Source organism: Chanodichthys erythropterus, chromosome 21, assembly GCF_024489055.1.
Source record: "Chanodichthys erythropterus isolate Z2021 chromosome 21, ASM2448905v1, whole genome shotgun sequence".
NCBI lineage: Eukaryota > Metazoa > Chordata > Actinopteri > Cypriniformes > Xenocyprididae > Chanodichthys > Chanodichthys erythropterus.
In genome coordinates this window covers 39,364,795-39,386,474 of record NC_090241.1, presented here as the reverse complement: position 1 = coordinate 39,386,474, position 21,680 = coordinate 39,364,795, and the positions used below count along the sequence as shown (strand labels likewise).

At 34.3% G+C, this 21,680-nt stretch overlaps 2 protein-coding genes across 10 annotated transcripts in view; one reads left to right on the top strand and one right to left on the bottom strand.

Annotated features, from left to right (window-relative positions):
• Window positions 1–6,252, top strand: part of nprl2 (NPR2 like, GATOR1 complex subunit) — a 74,197-nt gene extending 67,945 nt beyond the window's left edge. For 4 of the 8 annotated variants that reach the window (XM_067374012.1, XM_067374007.1, XM_067374015.1 and 1 more), the window contains 3 exons: window positions 39–153; window positions 399–541; window positions 622–6,125. In XM_067374012.1, coding sequence (XP_067230113.1) covers window positions 39–153; window positions 399–541; window positions 622–689 — 326 coding nt within the window. In that variant the 3' untranslated portion in view covers window positions 690–6,125. Of the gene's footprint in view, window positions 1–38; window positions 154–398; window positions 546–621 lie in introns of all 8 variants that reach the window. The other 4 variants (XM_067374011.1, XM_067374008.1, XM_067374010.1 and 1 more) reach the window with 3 other exon arrangements.
• Window positions 6,253–6,276: 24 nt separating this feature from the next.
• uqcrc1 (ubiquinol-cytochrome c reductase core protein 1) overlaps window positions 6,277–21,680 on the bottom strand; it is a 29,271-nt gene continuing 13,867 nt past the window's right edge. The window contains exons 3-13 of one of the 2 annotated variants that reach the window (XM_067374005.1): window positions 17,603–17,689; window positions 16,370–16,499; window positions 16,034–16,232; window positions 14,450–14,529; window positions 14,226–14,341; window positions 14,007–14,150; window positions 9,614–9,774; window positions 9,415–9,500; window positions 8,332–8,420; window positions 8,147–8,222; window positions 6,277–6,633 (exon numbers count right to left, since the gene is read on the bottom strand). In XM_067374005.1, coding sequence (XP_067230106.1) covers window positions 6,569–6,633; window positions 8,147–8,222; window positions 8,332–8,420; window positions 9,415–9,500; window positions 9,614–9,774; window positions 14,007–14,150; window positions 14,226–14,341; window positions 14,450–14,529; window positions 16,034–16,232; window positions 16,370–16,499; window positions 17,603–17,689 — 1,233 coding nt within the window. In that variant the 3' untranslated portion in view covers window positions 6,277–6,568. The remainder of the gene's footprint in view (window positions 6,634–8,146; window positions 8,223–8,331; window positions 8,421–9,414; window positions 9,501–9,613; window positions 9,775–14,006; window positions 14,151–14,225; window positions 14,342–14,449; window positions 14,530–16,033; window positions 16,233–16,369; window positions 16,500–17,602; window positions 17,690–21,680) is intronic. The other variant, XM_067374006.1, reaches the window with a different exon arrangement.

The window sequence follows — 21,680 nt, the reverse complement described above, 5'->3', positions numbered from 1 at the left end:
AGTTCTCAGTACATATTTTACTATGTGCATGTGACCAGGCCAGAGGACAAGTCTCAGGGATGTGTTCCAGTTGTATTGTGGTTTGACCCCAGGTACAACTGTGCGTGACCTCTGTTCTCGCTATTCTCACCAGCTACAGAGGGTGGATGAAAGGCAAGGCCATTTTAATTTGATTGTTGTTCATGCTTAAATGCCCACAATTAACATGCCACTAATAAGGCATGTCAGTCTTCTGTAGCTACAGAAGAACAATATGTAAAGATTATAAATTAAGAACGTTTTTGTGTCCTATTGACTCATTTAGCTGTTGGTTAAGTACTAGTTTGAGTTGAAAGAAAATATGCTATATAAAATAAATATTCTACTTTTTTTTTTTTCTTTTATATATGTTGTTGTAGGAAGTTGATTCAGTTTGGCTTGATGAAAGGTCTGATTCGCCGGCTGCAGAAGTATCCAGTCAAGGTTGTTAAAGATGATAGGAGTCGTCCACCTAGACTTTACACTGGCTGCCATAGTTATGATGAAATCTGTTGCAAAACTGGCAAGTATGATGTTTGTTATTGCTTTTTCACATGAATATACCTTTAAACCAGTGACATTATTCCCTGCATGTCTTTTCAGGAATGAGTTACAGGGAGTTGGATGAGCGCTTGGAGAATGATCCGAACATCGTTGTTTGCTGGAAATAATGTTGCTGTGACAGAATTATGATTACAGAGAGTATTATAGTACAAGTAACTTTGTAATGAGAGAGAAACAGATGGTGCTTTTGCGGATATTCTGTTCTATACCTTTATTTATTGTTAATCAACTGCCCTTCACGTATTTAATGCTAGGGTGAAATCTGAACAATAAATGCTAAATAAATCAGATTTTGAGTTTAAAATATTGTAATGTTTTATGTTGGGTAAATGCAAAAATGAGCCATATTTCAACATAGGGTGACCAGACGTCCCAAAATTTAAACTGTTGTCCCGAATCTGGCCCTAATTGTCCCGAAAATTATACTAAAGCAAAATCTTGAGTAGTTATTGTCTGATAAACATTAAAAACTGCCTGTGGAGGTTGAGTCGCAACTGGCTCCCACCGGCTGCTCATTGGCTGCAGCATATTTTTTCTAAGTTCTAAAAAAATACCGTAGGCGCGAATTTAGATATGCATGCCCTTTTTGTTTTAAGCCTTGATGAAGAAAGCGCAAGTTGCTGCAGGCACGAGGAGGACGGTGATGCACGAGTAAAGGAGTGATTGATTGTTCGCTGCACTGTGTACAAAAAATACTTCACTACCCAATTATTTCGTTATTTTCGTTTAAGCTTATTAGCATTAGGCTACAGAAAGGTCTGATTTACGCACTGTTACTTACAACAGTAATTGTTTTTGTTTTTTTTCACAATGACATTTGAGTTCATGATTTTAATGTTGTTTTTTTTGTGGCAGACTAATGACAGACTGTTGATCTTTGAATAAAAATATGTTTGGTTCAGGTTTTAAATTCATTATCTTTTATTATCTACGCAGTCTAATATCATAGAACACACTTTTTCCAAGACTTAAAAGCTTTAATTTTAATTTAATTTGTAAAACTAAAAGTTAAAAGATGAAGGAAAACTAAAGCTTAGTGGCAAACCAACTTTAATTTATAAAAAAAAAAAAAAAAAAAAAAAAAAAGACATGAAAGTACCACTATAACCAGTAGATGGCAGCAGACTGGCTTATTAGCCATTTCCACTCCCTTATATGGGAAAGTTGGAAAAGTCAGTCTCATTAAAAACTTTTGAAAAGCTTTTCTTCAAATTGTGACTGAATTACACAGAAAGCAAGTAAAGAGTGCTCCTTTTATAATCACTGAAGCTGTTGGTCAGTTCAGTGGAATATTTAATAATTTATTTTAATATTTACATTTTTATCTATAAAATTGTTTTTTGCACATTACTGTTGTAAATATGTAAATAAAAAAATTAAAAATTATCTGCATCTCAGTTGAAGCTCAATGCTTTGTCAAATATTATTAGTAACTGCACTTATTAATGCAAAACTAATATTATTAAATTACCATTATGATCTTCTGTAGAACTTATGACCATCTTTAGAACTTAGTGTGACCAGTGCCACTGCTCTCAAATGTTAGTCTGGGGCCCTGAACATGGAAAAAAAAGTAAACATGGACAAGATCTCCTGAGACCAGGGGCCTGTACCATGATGGTAGTTGAACAAACTCAGGGTTATAGGATTAGCTTCAAGTTGACAAAACCAAACCACTCCAATCTGGCTTCGTTGGTACCATGACGCCGATCATCAACTTTCTCTGTCAACTCAGGCTTTGATCCTGAGTTTGTGGAGAGCGTGCACATGAATGCGTGACATCAGTGGCAAACAGCCTTGCAACAGAGAGAAACTGATTCAATTGTCGTGAAAGAGCCAGCACGATTCAAAACTCTTTTGCTCAAGGTTAAGCGATTGAAGAAAATTAAGAATTTAAACACATTTACACTAAAGAAAATACTTGTCCATGAAAGAGGACAAAGAAATTATCTTGCTCTATCAGTGCAAGTGAGACTTGTGAAGTTAATTTATATAGTTGATAATATATAGCGATAGAGACTCAAACATGTATGGTCACGTAGTCATTTTTAAAGAGTTATCTATTGACTCTACTATAGCTTATATATATTATATATGATCTGTATATATTTGTTTAAACTAAATGCTTAATAACTTAAAATAAAATTGCTTGTAATGGATTAATAATAATATGGATCATATAATTATATAAATCATAAAATAATTCTAATTATTATTAAAGCCAAAAATTCATTGTTAAATATTTGTTTTTACTATATAGTGACCTTTAATTTGGAGGCAGAGAAACCGGGGGAGTGACTTTATTGCATTGAATGTGTCACTGTCACTTTACTCAAATCTGATTGGTCCAATTTCGTTTTGAGATCTCTTTCCCAGAACAAAACCTGCCCCAGGTTAGCTGTGGAGTGTAAGTTACTATGGTGATGAACACCGCTAAAAGCCAAGTCACTTTCATGGTACCTAAAACCCAGGATTGGCGCAAACTAATCTGAAATTTACCTGGCTATCCAGCTAATCCGGCTTCATGGTACAGGCCCCAAGTCTCCTGTTGATCTTAAATCCATTGTTTTAAAGTGTTACCTTGTGCATTCACTGTTATGTTAAATTAAGTTTAGAGTGAACAATTTAAATAAATCAAAATTTAAAAAAAAATTAAAGTCAAAGTGTTCGTTTTACAGATTGTGTAATCCACAGTTGCACAAATATTTCATTTTATAATATGTCTCAGGACAATAAAAAGAGTGTGGACTATTTGACAGAATCACTAGATTGGCTGTTTTTGCTATTAAATACACAAGCACACCTTTATTCTGGGGATGTCAATCATCCATAAATGGAAAAAGTTGTTGTAAAATAAAAAATTGGCCAATTCACTTGATTTGATAAATAATGAGCATAAACACTTTTAATATTTTAGATGATTTTAACAAATCTCTTAAAAAAGAAATTATACATATGTACACTGCCCTCCAAAAGTTTGGAAACGCCCTAGAAAAGTGGGATTTTGGACAATATTGGCATGAATCCTTTTTAATTTGTGATTATTATATATATACATATTTTATAACAAAGTTTATACATAGAAAAAATCTTTTTTTCGATACATCAAAATATCCACCATTAGCAGCTATCTGACCTAAACTGGGTTCTAACTGGTTCAAGTTGTATTCTAAACTTAATTGGCAATCAATTGTTGAAGCTATTAAGGTGTACTGACCCAAAAATCTTTTACAAACCTGGGCCAAGTTTAAACCAGCTGGCAAAGGGGCATGTCTGACTTTACATAATAATGGCAATATATACATGTCAATCAAAATTAAAATTATTATTGCTGGTCTTCAGTGATAATGTCAAGTTACTTTAATGTATTTGCACCAAAAAAATTGAGGATTTATGCTGAGATCATCCAAAACCACACTTTGCCAAGGGTGTTTCCAAACTTTTGGAGGGCAGTGTAGATTTTCTTATTACTTATTTATTTTTCTATTATTCATAATCCCTCAAGAGTTTTATTAAGAAATAATTTCATTATTCCGAAATTAGGGTTAACAGAGTTTAACCTTCAAAAGAAATACAGCAAAAGAGAATTATAAGTTAAATAAATAGATGTTAAGGACTAAGAAGAACCTCTATAGAAAATGTTCTAAATCCTACTCCTCTCATGGTGTTTAAAAATCTTGCAGAACTAAATATAATCATTCTATTAGATCTGCAAAAATAATTATTGGCAAACCCTTGGATTATATATCAGGAAATTTTTCTGATAAAAAAAAAAAAAATCTCTTTTTAAGATATCTGGGATTACATAAATAAGTGAAATTATTGATTTAATTAAAAATATATTTCTGTATTTATTGTCAACAGGTGAAATGTTCAATATTGCAGCCACTTGCTCAAATTTTTTCTTTCTTTGAAAACAGGCATTGTACCAGAAGATTTAAAAATAGCTAAAGATATTCATGTTTAAAGCAGATGATCCTTAATGTTTCAATCCATTTTGCCATGTTTAAAAAATAGAAAAAAATTGTGCATCAACAGATTTTTCTTTTTCATTTAGATTCAAATTCTATTGTTTATAAACACCAGTATGGATTCCGAAAAATCTTATATGGCTACTTATATGGCTTTGATTCATTTGATTGACACTCTTGCACTTGAGAATCATGAATTTACTTGTATTTTTATAGACCTGTCAAAGGCTTTTGATACAGTTAATCATTGCATTTTATTAGAAAAGTTGTATAAATATGGTTTTCAGGATATAAATGGTTGAAAAATTACATTTCTAATAGAAGACAGTTTGTTTGTTTTAAGGGTTGCTATTCTAGCACAGCAAGACTACTCTAGACTACAAGACTGTGGGGTTCCTCAGGGGTCCATTCTTGGACCCTTACAATTCCTTATTTATATGAATGATTTATCATATGTTTCAGTAACACTTTACAATAAGGTACATTAGTTAACATTAACTAATAGTAATAATTAACTGCACTTACACAGCATTTATTAATCTTTGTTAATGTTAATTTCAACGTTTACTAATACAGTATTAAAGTCTTGTTAACATTAGTTAATGCACTGTGAACTAACATGAACAATGAATGAGCAACTTGATTTTCGTTAACCAACATTAACGAAGTAAATACTGTAACAAATGTATGGCTCATTGTTAGTTAGCTAATATTTAACTAATGAACCTTATTGTAAAGTGTTCCCAATGTTTCAAATATTCTTACTCCAGTAATGTCTGCAGATGACACAACCGTAGTTCTCTCTCACTCAAACTTTAATTTATTACGAATGCAAATTATGGTCTAATTTCATATGCTAATTGTTTTAATTTAAATCATCTTTCATAATTTTTAATCGTAAAAAATTATACCCTAATGATTTATCAAATTACAATGGAGTCTATTGTTGTGTCTCAAGTGTCTACTACAGAGTGTCTTCTTACTCTTTACTATAGTTTAATTTATCCGTATTTTTCATCTTGTAATACAGTTTGGGCAAGCACTTTTCCAACTAGTCAAAAAAATGTTATCCTTCAGAAACGTTTTGTTAGGATTGCAACCCGACCAAATGCATATACTTCACCTGCTTCTTTATTTCAGAAACTTCAGGTTCTTACCATTTAAGATATTAACATTTCTCAAATGCGTTTTTATTTATAAGATGTATTCAGGTGAAGGTAACATTCCAGAGCAATTTAAGAGGTATTTTAAAGTAAATTCACAGGTTCACCGTCACTTGTCAATTTTCAAATTGTCATCTTCCTAAAATTCTCACTTGTAGAGGTCAATACTCTAAGATTTAGGGGTATTGAATTATGGAATGGTTTACCGCATTCAGCAGAAAAATTCTTTAATACATTATAAAAGACGTATAAAGAATCATTTTATTGCCGTTTTGAAATTGTGCTTTTTTGTTTTTTTGATGTTTTATGTACCCTATAAGGTTTGTTTCTGGAGTACATTACTTGTTGCAGTCATACATTTATATTTTTGTAATTTATTTTTTTCTTTAATTTCACAATTAGTTCTTTCTTTTTGTTGTTGTTTAGGTGGAGGCTTTAAATAAGCCCTTTTGGGTTTTCTGCTTTTCCCTGCACAGTATATGGATTGTACTTTTTGTTTTGTTATTTTATATTTGTGCAAATAAACTAAAACAAACTTTTCATGAAGCAACCAAAACAAATAAAATAATCACTAGATGTGACAGGGTTTTATTTGAAGTTGATATGAGAGCTATTGCTATATACAAAAAGGACAGAAATGAAACGATCACATAAATTCATAAATAGCTCTGCTCCATGTCTGACATTCCAGATGTAAATGTACCAAATTATTCATATCCATCTCGGCTTTGGGAAGAGATAACAAATGGGCAAATGTACTAACCATCAAATTCACAAGATAAAGGTATAAATATGACGAGAGGACAAAAGTTGCAAAGATAGACAGCATATCAGTGACAGCCCAAGGAACATTTAAAATCGAAGCCAGTACATAGCACTTCTCATTCTGTTATAATCTGGCAGCTGCTCTATTGGACCTGCACAAAGAAAGAAAAGTATCCAAGGTTACAAAAATCCAGTTAATACCAATGAATTTTCATGATTCTTAATACCAATTTCTATACCACAGCATTGGGTTGGATGTGTAGCAATTTCCCTTTATTAAATTCTGATTGCAGACTAATTACTGGACTAACTGTCTCCATAAGCAAGCTGCAGCTAGATCCAGACAATATAACCATATTAGGATTGTTATTAATTTGGAAATTTAAGGGTGCTCCCATTGATCGGCGCCGATCATTATCGGGTGATAATAGATTTATATAGTTTGATCTGTGGTCTATAAAGGCTGATCAGAAGAGCCAGAAGAATCAGATGATACAAAACACATGGGACAATTTTTCTATGATTGCTTCAATACATTAACCAGACTGCCGTTTCAACCATGCTCCAAGACAGAGTGGAATATGGACAATCAAAGTGAACTTTGAACTCAAACAATTGGGAAATATGTTGCATGTGTAACAGTATATTGGATCTGCACATTCTGTCTTAAAGTGACAGCAGCCTAATATTCTGCTGCCATCTGTTTCAATGTTAATCAAAAAGACAGAAAAATCACTTACTGCTCTTTAGTAGATTTAGTGGGATTAATCTATATGTAATTTATACAGTGAAGACTACGCAGTGGTCTCTTGATAAAAACTGTTGTATTTTCATTAATATTATTATTATAATGTATTTATTTATTTATTTCACAGGAATGCTATATTTGTAAAAGTGAGCGTAAACCGCTGGGAAATAAGACGCATGTGCAACAGTATATTGGATCCGCACATTCTGTCTTAAAGTAACAGCAGCCTAATATTCCTGTTGCCGTCTGTTTCAATCAAAAAGACAAAGAGAAAATAACTCACTGCTCTTTATTTAATTTATATAGTAAAGACTATGCAGTGGTCTCTTGATAAAGACTGCAGTTATATTATTTATGTATTTATTTTACAGGAATGCTATATTTGTTAAGCTCCAAATTGTTTCTAATCACCTTTTAAGAGAGTGAATGGAATATGTTGCACATGTTGCTTGCCAATAAATAAAGAGTTGTCAATTCATAATACTTTCTCATCTTTTAATTCTTTTATACTTAAAATACATTGTTATTAAGAATAGCTAAATAACCCCAGTGGGTCTATTTTAATCCTTTATTTATCATGTAGTATTATTTATGTCAGTGATCCGTATCAGTGATCTGAATCGACCAATACTGCTTCCAGTGATCGGCCCCAAAAACCCTGATCTGAGCACCATTATAGAAATTGATTCAGAAATTGAGAAATTGATTGATTTCAATTATAACAATTGAAACTAAACTCATTTGAGTTTTGAACAAAAAGTTCAGTAAAAATAAAAATAATTAAAAAAAAAAATTCAGGCATTTATATAACATGCTAATATAAAAAAGAATTCTACATTAATTCACTTCAATGTAGAAAGATATAAAAAAATATAAATATAAAAATGTATATTAAATATAAAAATAAATAGACTCACCGACAGCAGACACAGCTGGGCATTTATCATAGATGTATTTAGAGCAAACATCCCGGACAATCCTGGGAGTCACAGCCTAGTAAGACACAAACAAACAAAATGGTATTCTTAAAATGAAACAAACTTCAAGTTAATCTCAAACAGTGCATTCATCCACTGTGGAATTGTTAACATGGACAATTTACCTCAATTCTGGCATCCCACTCTGCCAATGGAATGCGGCGACCATAATTGAGTATGTGTCTGCCAATATCGTCACAAACAGGTGTAGTTCCTGAGGACAGAAAGATGTTATAGATAGAACTGCAAATAGGCTTAATTCCTGCCACTCAACCCCCCCCTCACTCCAAAATGCCACAGCATTTTAATGAGTCAATACAGCAAATCTTCTTCTAAAACATATTTTTGTCTTACCCTATTTCACTATGCTTGCTTAGTTGGGGACACTTGACATTTGATATTCAACAGTGTTTTGTTCTGCCTGCATTGACACCATTTTCTTTGATAACTGGTAAATAATTTTGGTTGCACAGCAGCTCTTACTGTAAAGCTGCTTTGACACAATCTCCATTGTAAAAAGCGCTATATATAAATAAAGGTGACTGACTTGACTACAGTAAACCTATCATAAGTTTTTATATTTTAGACCTAGAGCTACTTTTATAGTGGTCTGGTATAGGAGTGGCATAGTTTAGTTGACAAGCAAGAACATGGAGTGCACTAAAAATCACAAAAGAAAACAAAAACCACACCAAACAGACATGGCAAAAAAACATGTCAGAGTTCTTAATAAAACAAGAATCAACACTGACTTGGCTTTTCAGAGATGGCGACAACTGAGGGATTTGAAAAGTTGTACAAGTGACGGGGAGATGTTTTTATTTTATTGAATAGATTATATTCTATATTACCATATGTAGCTCTATAACAGGGTTCATTGTAAAGCATCATCTATTGTGAAGAGTCATTTCTATTAATGGGTATATGCAACAGTAATGTCTTCAGCTTGTCAGCTTGAGATCCATCTAAACTGGTTATATATCTTAAGCCTAGTAATACATGTTTTATAAGCATTCGCACAGTCATAGAGAGCTGAAGCACAACCAAAACAATGTTCTTCCACAAAATGCATGCAATACAACTGAATCTGTGCTAAATACATGGAGTAATCAGTATCCTTGAATGACCTTTTATGAGTTTTGATGCAAAGAGAGAGAATGTATAGACTGTGTGTGTGTATGGGTAATGAGTATGTTTGAGTTTATTACCATTGAGCTGTCCCACTAAGCTGGCCCTCAAAGCATTTTTGGCTCGAGCCACATCACTCTCAGTCACTGTGGTGCACAAATTCATCCTGTAATACAGAAAAATCAACAGCACGTTTTCATCACCACAAATAGGACTTCAACACATCAGAGACAATTGTATCTTCTGTCAGTAATAGCTGAAGGCATGCCAGTGACTTACCAGGCATTCTGAGCCCAATGCATCATGTCCTCGATTTTATGTTTGTCTGTAACAAAATAAATACCCAGCAGTCCAGTGTCACTGTATGAGGAGTGGAACGCTTGGAAACTGTGACACAGGTTCAGCTCTGCAGCCAGGCGAGCCAGACGACTGCTTAAGTTCTATATACAAGAATACAAATAAAAAGTAGCATTATTTCATGATCATAATGCAACCGCCATTTTTCTTGAAAAGTTACAATTTGTTTTGTACCATGCTCAGTTAATTTACAATTCAAATTTGTATAACCATGTATAACCAGTGATGTTTATACTAGGGACGGTACATAAACTATTACAAATACTATTTTAAAAGTTGTTTGCATTGAAAACCTGTTTTCATGACAATATAAATAAAGACATCACTAACAAGGTTAAGTGAAAGTATATTTAATATATAATATAGAGCATATATTCAGCAAAATGCTCCTCTCTAGTAATTTTTTCTAGTTGACTAACAAGCTGTGGACATTGAATGGCATCAAATCTGTATTTATTATTTGAATCTCATGATGTAATTGACAGTATTTGAAAACTCAGGCTTTAAAGCACAAAGCTTATTGTGATTATTGGATGGGATATGCACTCCAAGTAATGTTTATTGAAGTTTTGTTCACTCATAAACAGTAAACATCATAGTCAAAAAGATTGATCTTGAAAAATAAGAATCAATATTGGTTCAAAAAAGGAAGATCGATCAATCAATATAGTTAGCCCAGCCCTGAAAATTTGAAAGTCTGTTTATGTAATTAAGCATCATGGAAGTATGCAACACTCCATAAAAAGCATGGAGGAAGCTGGTATTGTGTGGTGTATACACACTTAGTGGTGTTGTCACATTACCCAAATGATGACTTTGGTATCAAGATATTTTAGTCAGGTATCGTATCAATACTGAACCGATACTGAAACAACAAAAACCAAAATTTTGACTTTTATTTCACAATAAAAAAAAAAATCTCAATAGTGATTTGTTATTTATTGTCTTTGATATTAAAAATAAAAACAAGGACACAAACCACCAGACAAATACAATAAAACAGTTAAATAAAATAAACAGTACATTATTTTTTTCAGGTAAAGAATATTTAAGAGCAGCATTCAAGTAAGAATACCACAGAAATTGAATCAAATGTGAAAAAAATTTATCCTTATTAAAGCTAAAGTTATTCAGTCAAGAGCTGTGAGTGAGTAATTTTCTTTTGTTGTTTGATTCACATTAACACCCTAGACCAAGGATTTCCAAACACATTTCTGGAGGCTCCCTAACACTGCATGTTTTCCATTTCTCCTTAATCAAACACACCTGATTCAGATCATCAGCTCATTAGTCGAGACTCCCAAGACCTGAAATGGGTGCGTCAGACAAAGGAGACATGCAAAATGTGCAGTCCTGGGGAGGCTCCAGGAATGTGTTTGGGAACCCCTGCCATAGATTAGGCTGCTGTCACTTTAAGAGCTAATGCAAAGAACCAATATACTGACACACAACTTAGAATTTCCTCCAGTTTATATTCACTTAAGACAAAACTGACTGTTTATGTGAATACTCGTCAAGGCATGCATTGTTACATTATTCTGTTTATTTGACAGTTCATGCACAATAAGTGCAAAAGAGAACTGCGAAAGTCCGGGATTACACGCTGTGGCATCTTTCTGCCGCTTCGGGTGCACTTTGCATGGTTTGGGTATGTGTCAGAGCGCTGCACACAATCCAAAACAGGAAATACGGCTCTTATTAACACACTTTCATTCTTAAAGTATTAGTACTAATAAAATGAGGAATCTTACTTTTTTTTAACAACTGGGTATTACGATACATTTCTAATATTGGTGTATCATGCAACCCTACATGCTTATGCAAACAAATATGTGCAGTATTGAGATGCATTTCACTGGTCAAAAAGGCTGAATAAGGTTCACTTTACAAGTAAACGACTTGTCAATGTAGGTATGCATGATATATTGCTACCATATCAGTCATATTTTTGGTACCAATACAATGTACTGATATTGGTTGATATTGGACATACATCAGCCAATACTGGATATTTACTTGATTATGCTTATTTTCCCAATTTCTACCTAACATTTAAAAGTTTAATCTTTAAAAACATAAATATATATATATATATATATATTTTTTTTTTTTTTTTTTTTTAAATTGTACACTACAATGTTGTGATATCCCAATTGACCCTTCGCAAAGACCCACCCCCCTTAGTTACTGTTGCTTTGTCCGACAAGCTGTGGTGCTACCATGCCACACACAGTAAAAAATACATCGCGGAGCAAAGAGGACACCGACAACACGTCGAAAGACAAGACAAAGCAGGTTACTTATGATATTAAACAAAGTCCCAGCTTTCAAACGGTGTAGTTTAAGAAATTCAAACAATGTGGCTCTTTAATGTGTCGTGACCATGGCCGTGACAGATTGCAGTAGCGCCTCAGCTCGTAAACCAATCATCTCTTCCTACTAGTTCATTTATATCATCAAATAAACATGAATGAACATGAGAACGAATGTGGTTTCAAACACAGAAATACGTCAATATACACAATTTTTTCAAGTTTAACTCCACCGAGGTTAATCTTCTAACACCTGACTGCTTTGTCGGACAAAATGGAGGAGTCGGCATTCTGATTGGTTAGATCGCCTGTCAATCAAACTCCTGGCGAAGGGTCAATTCACTAGCATGTCAAATTTTGATTTTAGAGTTTTATTTTTATTCTTTATTCATACAAAATAGTATAATGGCATGAAAATAATTATCAGTTATCAAAACAACATGAGTTTATCATTCCTGTGCATGGAGGGTCCCACTTTATATTAAGTGGCCTTAACTACTATGTACTTACATTTAAATTAATCATTTGATACAATGCACTTATTGTTTACATACATGTTTTTACATTGTACTTATTTTAAGAACACCTGCATGTAATTACATCTGTAAATAATTTCTGTAATTACATTTATAATTAAACTGTTGACCCATCCCTTTCACCTTACCCCTACCCTTAAACCTACCCATACCACCAAAGCTTTCCCTAACCTTACCCGTAGCCCACCTCAATAGCAGCAAAAGTGTTTTGCAATTCAATATGAAACCAATAAGTACATTGTACTTATTTTTTGATGTAAGTACATAGTAGTTAAGGTCACTTAATATAAAGTGGGACCAGACAAACTAATTAACAATGGCCAAGTTTAAGGATGCTCTATGCTGCATTTTCAATATAACAGAAAGAAAGCCTCTCATACTAATTTTCTAGGAGCCATCTTGCCAATTATTGCAAGAGGAATCCCTGAAGCCATTTATATGATAAAGCTTTTTTTCATATATAAACACTGATCAATTACCATTACAATTATCTCACGAATATGTATTTGCTTTTACAATGAGGTAATTTTGTTGCAATAGCTTACATATAGCACAAGGTATTTCAAAAGGTAAATTGAATTTAATGACAAGTAAACAGTTATAAAATAAAAACAAATTACTAACAATAACAAAAATAAATACAATAGAATAAAGATACAAATGAAACAGACTTCTTTCTTTTCTCAGGTAGGTCTAACAGTAGCATTCAGGAAAGAAACTGAATAGAGAAACAAAGTAATCGAATTTAAAATAACATTGGATAAACTCGATTAAAAAAATTACAGATTAATCAATCAAAGTTATACAAGTTTTTCAGTCAAGAGCAGCAAGTGATTTTCTCTGTCTTTTGTTGTTTGATTAACATTAACAACATAGAGAGCGATGATGGGCATTGTGACATTTTGGATTGTATTTTACTATTAATAAGCCACAAAGAGGAGCAGACATATCCGATGGATGCGTCAACACTATGGTCACTCAGAGGCGTTTACGAATCCGCTCAACAACGCTCAAAACGTCATTTTTAAAAATATTTTTAAAATTAATATTTTTTTTAATTTCTGTACCGACTTGGTACCAAAATACCATTTTTCATCTTTGACAACTCTAAAGCAGATAAATTAGATTTTTTATATATATATATATATATATATATATATATATATATATATATATATATATATATATATATATATATATATATATATATATATATATATATATATATATAAAAAAAATATTAAAAAATTAAATAAAAATAAATAAATAAATACATTTTCCCCCTCCCATCCCTAGTTATAAGTGTATCAATGCAATGCTGCAGAAAGGAATATTGGAATAGTTTAAGATATATTTTAATATCGACACAAATATTGATATTTTTGACAACTCTACATACATAAAACAAAAATATATATATAAAAAAAAAGGTTTAGGAGATAGAAGTTAAACAAGTAATAAACTAACCTTGCCACCTCCAAATGTGATGTCATAACTACCAATGATGGAATTGGCAACCATGAGTGGCACAATATCAGGACTTGCAGCTCCAGCTCCCTCTACAGCAATAGCAACATGTGCTAGTGGCAGTGCATCATCACGCATACGAATCTGAAAGCAAGACCGGATCAGACCAACGGCAAGTCAAGTAAAAGTGAGACCCTCTCATGCACATGCAATTCATACCTCACTCCCAGTGAAACGGCATGGGGACAGAACAGGTACAGCATCACCCTCGTATTCAAATGAAACACCACTGAAATGCTGCTTAGCCAGAGCCACAAGCTCATCATGGTTCACTCCTACAGTGGAAAAGAAAGACAGTTTTTAAGCAAAAACCTCTGCCATCTGTGGCTTTTCTATTATAACACTACTGCATGACAAGCTTGATAACTGTTTAAGAGCAGTACCTCCAGCTGTAGCCAGGACCATGCGAGGAGCTTTATAATGGCTATTGATGTATTCCACCAAATCATTACGAGTTAGTGTCCTGAAATTCAGAGAGCAAAAAAAAAAAAACCTTCCATTAATTTTTTAGGAACATGATTCATTAGGTATGTTTACATGTAGGGTTGTCAAAATGCAGTTCTCAGTACCAGAGTAAACTTAAAACTACTTTAAAAATGGGAGTTCATAAATTCGCAAAAAGGGAGTTGTGTGTCATCCATTGGTTATCACTGTCAATCATCGCAGTTTTCGATTTAGTTGCGCATTTAAATATGGTTGTCAATCCAGAAACTTTGCAGTGTACTAAGCAGCATGAAAAACTAAACTTGTATTCAGATTGTGAATGGGCAAACAAAAAGCAAGAGAAGAGCCCTCTCTTTATAAATCACTAAGGCTGTCAAACTCTAAAGTGGAAGTAAAAATTCCTTTTACAATAAAAATAAACTGTCTTAATTGTACACTGAATATCTTATTTACATTGTGTTTATACTTTGTTGGTTATAATGAAAGGATTTGCAGTTGTGCAGCTTGTGTTGAACAAAACCTTGTGCATTTTCAGTGGTGTTAAGTGGCTTTTGACTAATTTAATGACTAGCAACTCTGATAGGGAATTGCATTCATATGCTCAACAGATATGATTGTGACTGGCTACAATGCTCAATGTTTGTAAAATCAAGCTATAAATAGAAACCTTTGATGCTCAGAGAGCACTAAAACAAACACAAACGACAGCATTTGAAGGCAGCGTCTATCAGCGGGTACCAAAATACACCCGATACTGCAGAAATGCTGTTATTTAAAAAAATTTTAAAAAAAATTAAGTACAGACTGGTACCGGTAGTACTGCTATGTTTGACAAACCTCTTTACATGCACTAATTTGTGTCAATCTGAATTAATTCAATCCCATTTCAGATTCTGAATGTTTTGATTTTATGAACCCTAAACTTTGCAATCCAATTCACATTTTCGTTTATGCATGCATTTATGTATTCCGAAAAAACTTCTTCACATACGCAGTGCCCTAATCACTGCATTCAGAACCGAAGACACATGTCACCAGAGCTACCGTGAGCATAATCGTTTTTGGCCTTGAAGACGTCTAAAAGGGAAGCTGACAAATATGTCAGAAGTGATGTTTTGGCAAATATTTTTATATAAATATTCAGCCTCCTCCACTGACCAATTCCTAAGACATAAACATGTATGTTCAAGAAGTAAAATGTTTGTAAACAGAGATCTTAGTATAAAAGGGCTCTGGTAAACATACGCACTACGGCACTGTGCATTTGCTCAAGTTTTTTTTAATTCGATTGAGAAAATAGTCACATTCAAGCGTTTACATGCTCAGGTTTTTCCTATTGATTGAATTATTTTAGGTTTACACACACACACACACACCTTTCAATCCAATCAAAAATTCATTTGGATCAAGGTCAATCTGATGGACTGAGGTATTTATATGATGTCTTTCAATCTGAATGACACACAATTAAGCATATGAAACATGAAATGCAATGTCTTGCATCTTGGAAGCTGTGTGCATACCTGGCATTGACAGAGGGACCAAGAACACTATGGCCCAGAGGAGTACCCTGGAAAGCAGTAGCATGGAGCAGATCCAGGCAAACATCCTGCAAGCTACCTTCCACCTCCTCCAGCTCTCTTAGCACCACACTCCTCTGCTGCTCCATCTCAGCCTCACTCAAAGATGAGCTCTGCACTACTTCTGCCAACAGCTCCACCGCTAGAAGGAACAAAACAATAAAGGAGACATTGTTAATAAGCTTTACCATTTTAGATCTTAATATACATTAGCATAAATAAACTGTGCCTGTTGGAGAAATGGGTCTATTTTAATAGTTCAGTTGTTTGTTCTCTAACCTTTAGGCAAGTCCTTGGCAAGAGTCTTCATGTAGTAAGCGGTATGTTCCCGAGAGGTGTATGCACTAAGGTGAGCTCCCATAGACTCCACTGCCTGTTCAAGAGCAGACTGAGGGTGCTTCTTTGTGCCCTTGTTCCAAGAATATTTTGGAATAGAAAGGAAAGCATGCAAATTAGTGAATGGGTTTTTAATTGTGTGCAAGCAGTCCAAGTGATTTTTTTAAAGGAAGGCTATTTTCACAAAACAACGTACATGTTTTTTTTTCCACTATACACAGAAATTCAGAATTTTACACCATGTGCTCATAGGAAGTCCTAGAATTCAATAAGTATTGCAATTGTCAACACAACCTGAATTTGTCACCATGTGAACACTAGTAAGCAAAATACAAATGTCAGAATCTTAAGATGTATAAAAAGGTCTACAAATAAGTTCTTTAGCTTTGAATACTAAGTAGAAAATTGGACAGTGATACAAGTGAGAAGAGGTGAATGAGGAAAAGGAGAAAAAAGAAGGCCAAGTAGAACATAAGTGTTTGATGTAGTGTTGTCAAATAAAAAAAAATGTGACGCTTTGAGCGCTGTTGAGTGGATTCATAAACATCTCTGATTGGCCATTGTTTTCACGGCTCATCGGATATGTCTGTGATAGGCTTCAATGATCAACGCTGTAAAAACGTAAATAGTCAATTAATCTCTTAACTAAGTGCTTACACAGATACACACGGGAGCGTTTGAAAGCAGGCGTCTATCGCGGATCGGTCCACTGTTAGACGCCTGCTTTCAATCGCTTGCGCTCCCACTTTTAAAACGCTTTCAAATTCAAACACTTCCGTGTGCTTTCAAATGCTCCCACGCGTTGATCATTGTAGCCAATCACAGGCATATCCAATAAGCACGTCAACACAATAGCCAATCAGAGATGTTTACGAATCCGCTCAACAGCGCTCAAAGCGTCACATTTTTAAAATTTCAGTACCGATAGGTACCGAAGTCGGTACTTTTGACAATACTAGTTTGATGAGATCTGTGCTGCTCTTTCATTGACCATATTCTTCCTCATGTATATGATACAAATCTAACGAAGTAGAAATTCAGAATTGATGTGACTAATATAATATAATGCTTTATGCCGTTATATAATTGCATCATGACACATATCATGAAGCAGCAATACCCTAGCCCTAGTAACAACATTAATTTAGAGAGAACGAGTAAAGGTATCATGTATACTTTAAATGCCATATGCTCCAGGAAAAATCCAGCACCATTATTCTTCTCAGACTCATATCTGCTCCCACAACCTATCCAAAGGCCAACCTGCAATAGCCAGACAAATGAAAAGCACAAAGGATTAAGTTAGCAGTACTCAGCACTGTGTGTGTGTATATATATATATATATATATATATATATATATATATATATATATATATATATATATATATATATTTATATATATATTTATATATATATATTTATATATATATTTTTTATTTTAACATTTAAACAAACCGTTTTGGTGCACATTTGATTCAATAAAATTAATGAATTAAAATGTATGAATTAAATATTAGGGGTGTAACGGTTCACAAAATTCACGGTTAGGTTCGATACGATACACTGGTGTCACGGTTCGGTTCGGTACGGTTCGGTACGTTTTATCACAACTATGCAGTGTTTTCAGCCACATAACGTTCTTTAACGTTCATTCTTTTAAGATTTCAGACATTTATATACGCATAAGCACCATTAAAACAATATATTTACAGTTTATAAAATGCACACTGATGTCAGACATCAGTGGAAGGAGCAATAACAATCCATTCATATACAATTTGCCAATATTTATTCATATCAGACACACATAATGGGCCTAAGTAACTACAAAGTTTACTCTATTATTCTTCCAGTTCACCAGCCACTTACTTGCATATATTTCGGGAGAAAATGATGAATTCACCTGCTGTAAATCAGACTGACAGAACTCTGCGAACTGCAGCGCAAACTAAGATGGCGGCGCCTATCTCGCGTTATAGATCAAGATAAAGATCATTTATAAAGGCTTTTAAACGACAAAACACACTCACTTACACATATTTGAGGATCGGAATATCAGATAGTTGATAACATGGTAAGCAAGTTTGTGAATATTTTAAATAAACAAGGAAAAACAAAATAATAGCGATCCATCTGTCATACAGTGTTATTGTTGCTGCGCTCAGCGCTATTGACACGCAAGACGCGTCGCTATGGAAACATTAAAGGCAAACGTTCTAAAATAACGGTTGCATTAAAAAAAAAACCTCACTCTGGGGGAAGTTAGAATATTTTAAACTCACGCTCGAAAGAGATAAAACAAAAACAGCTCCTTATAAAAAATGAAAATGTTATATAGCTTACAGGGTAATCCAAAGTGCACCCAAACACCAGATCTGTTGGTTATTCGGACGATTTTCTATTTCTGGTCTGTTAAACCTTTACAGTCTATGTGTTAAACACATTAGCCATTTTGCAAAGAGCCTTCAGCGCGTTCTGAGTGAGCGAGCGCCTGCCTGAGTAGCCACATGTAAATCAGACGCCCCAGACAAGTTCGGTTTGAACGCAGCATAACATAAACGTATAAGTTGGTGTTTTTTTTTTTCTTCAGGGGTGTCAGGGGCGTTGCCTGTTACGTCGTTTGGGTTATTGGGCTACCATGTTGAACACATAACATTATATTTCACAAACTTTTTTATTTTCCAAATGTAATTAGTTAGTCCAACGAACCGTTCAGTACATAATGCGTACCGAACCGAAAGCCTCGTACCGAACGGTTCGATACGAATACGCGTATCGTTACACCCCTATTAAATATAGATCAATCATTATTAATTATTAAGTTACTATTCAGTCATAAGCAACAAGTGATTTCTTTGTCTTTTGTTGTTTGATTAACATTTAAAACAGATTCAGACAGCAGGAATGCAAGAGCTGCTGTCTCTTTAAGACACATGCGTTCTTTCTCCAGTGTATAAGTTCACTTAAAACATAACCGACAATGCTTACTAGAATACTCCCTAAGACGGGCATGTTGACAATTTTTTGTAAATTTGTCTGTTCAAGCCATAGACTGTAAAAAATATGAACGTAGTGTCCGTGACGTCACCCATAGAGTTCTGAACAGCAGTTTTGATGCAAAAATGAGGCCGCGGCCATCTTAGTTGCACGTGACCGCACGTCACTCACGGATAACTGAAAATGGGCAAAGAGGCGGGACATAGTTGGAGCCCATGCGAATTGTTGCTGAAACCACGCCCGCCTAGCATATCTATCTTAGATACTATCTAAAATATTAATAAAGATAACAATATCAATAGAAAGTACTAAAGGTTTACTGTCAATCTACGGTGATTTTAAGATAACGTTATAGATGCTCTAACACCAGTAGGCTAATTAATTTGTGTGGGGTGTGCAAATAACACAAATCAAATGGGATTTCATACCTTTATAATGAAATAGAGATCGCGAGATGAATCCAATCCGCTGCACTTGGTAATGTCCATTTCAAAACATAAAACATCGTTTATAATGTAAAACTCTATACGTACATATATAGGTAACGTACCAGATATCTGTATAACTTTCAAATGTTCTCTCAAACTAATGAGCACGTGTCCAAAGTATAATTTTTCAAAATAGTGCAGCAGTTTTAGTCTAGTATCCAAGCAGTGCTGTCGGAGTTGTATATCCTCCTGGTATTGTCATTGTTGTAAATCTCAGGAACAAAACTTTTAGCCAATGCCACGACGATCCAACAACGTGTGTTCCGCATGCGAGCATATGAGACAGATGTCAGTCTGTGTACAAGTATGCAGCAAGCCATATATTGTATAAAATAATCCAGAAAAAAGCACAAATACGACTGAGATGCCAAATTCAGTGGCTGAAATGAGCTGCTGAGGTAACATGACGGCTCACAGACAGCAGCGGCATACCTGTCACTCAAGTGACCATGCCCTTAATTATGCAGAACTTTAAGGCTTAATATAATTTAAACGGATGAGTTATAAAAAAATTCACCCCCCTCAGAGTTGTCATGAAGGGCAAAATTAGCAGTATAGACCAAAACACAATGTGAACCAAAGTGTAAACATGTTTTTTTCTGCTCTAAACTTGGCTGTTTTAACATGATGGTCAATGAGATTCTGCTCCCTTTTGCAGCCTGTCCCTAGCGGCAAGTCGATGAATCGCAGTTTAAGTTACTTCCGTATTGGCTTCACAAGAAACTGGGGGAGGCTGCCGCTTGGTTCAAGCACAAGTTCTCGTCTTGCACTCGGATGTTTAAATTGGCAAGGCTTAAATGAGTTTAGTTTAAACGCAGACAACAACTTGTGCAGTTCAGGTATCACCTGCTTAAGCTATCAACACCCGGTGATGGCGAAGTAAATCACTGCACATATAGAACATGCGGGCTTTAGTTTTAGTTTTAGGCATTCACACTGAACAAAGTTTAGGGGTAGCCAGAATGCATATAGGTGGTCGGTTCATGTGCTCTCTGCGTGAACTGAAGCGGTACCGCGATCTGTCACTCCACAGAGTGCTAAGAAAGATCACGACAGCTCGAGAGACGACCATGGTCTCACTCCAGTATGGGAAAGTAGTCAGTCACTCCTTGTGTTTTATGAATAGGCTAACAGGTGAGCCGAGGAATAGCTATGGCAAGCCAAAGTACTCAAAAAGGCCTGGTTGGACATCTGATTGTTCTCAAAAGTGCATGTCGAAAGCGTGTGCTCTCTCTTTAGGGCTTTGAGTTTGTTATGTTTTTGTCCGCTATAGGTTTAGGACAGCATTATCATTAAACTCAACCAAAACAACATGGAATTATCGAGGATAAATTTGGCAGATGATTATAATGGTTGAGTTATAATACAGTATAATTAATATGAAATATGCATACGAAAACGTAAAACTATTATTTAAAATAGCCATGGGGGGATGACAGTGGATATACCTTTTGTAAGGAGCCAAAAAAAAAAAAAAAAATACTACACCACATGTATGATCATCTTGGCTATATATTACTGTGGCGTATTGCCTCATACATAATATTTTTCCCCTCGATTATGTCGTTAAGACATCTTTTCTCGTAATAACGAGATGTTATGTTGTTAAGACATATTTTCTCGTAATAACGAGATGTTATGTCGTTAAAACGACATTTTGTTGGCATATATGCCGTGAATAGGCTACCTTTATCTGATCAATAATAGAGAATTTATCATGCCTTTATCACTCTTTCGCACTCGAAAAGCAGAAGCAAATATAGTGTA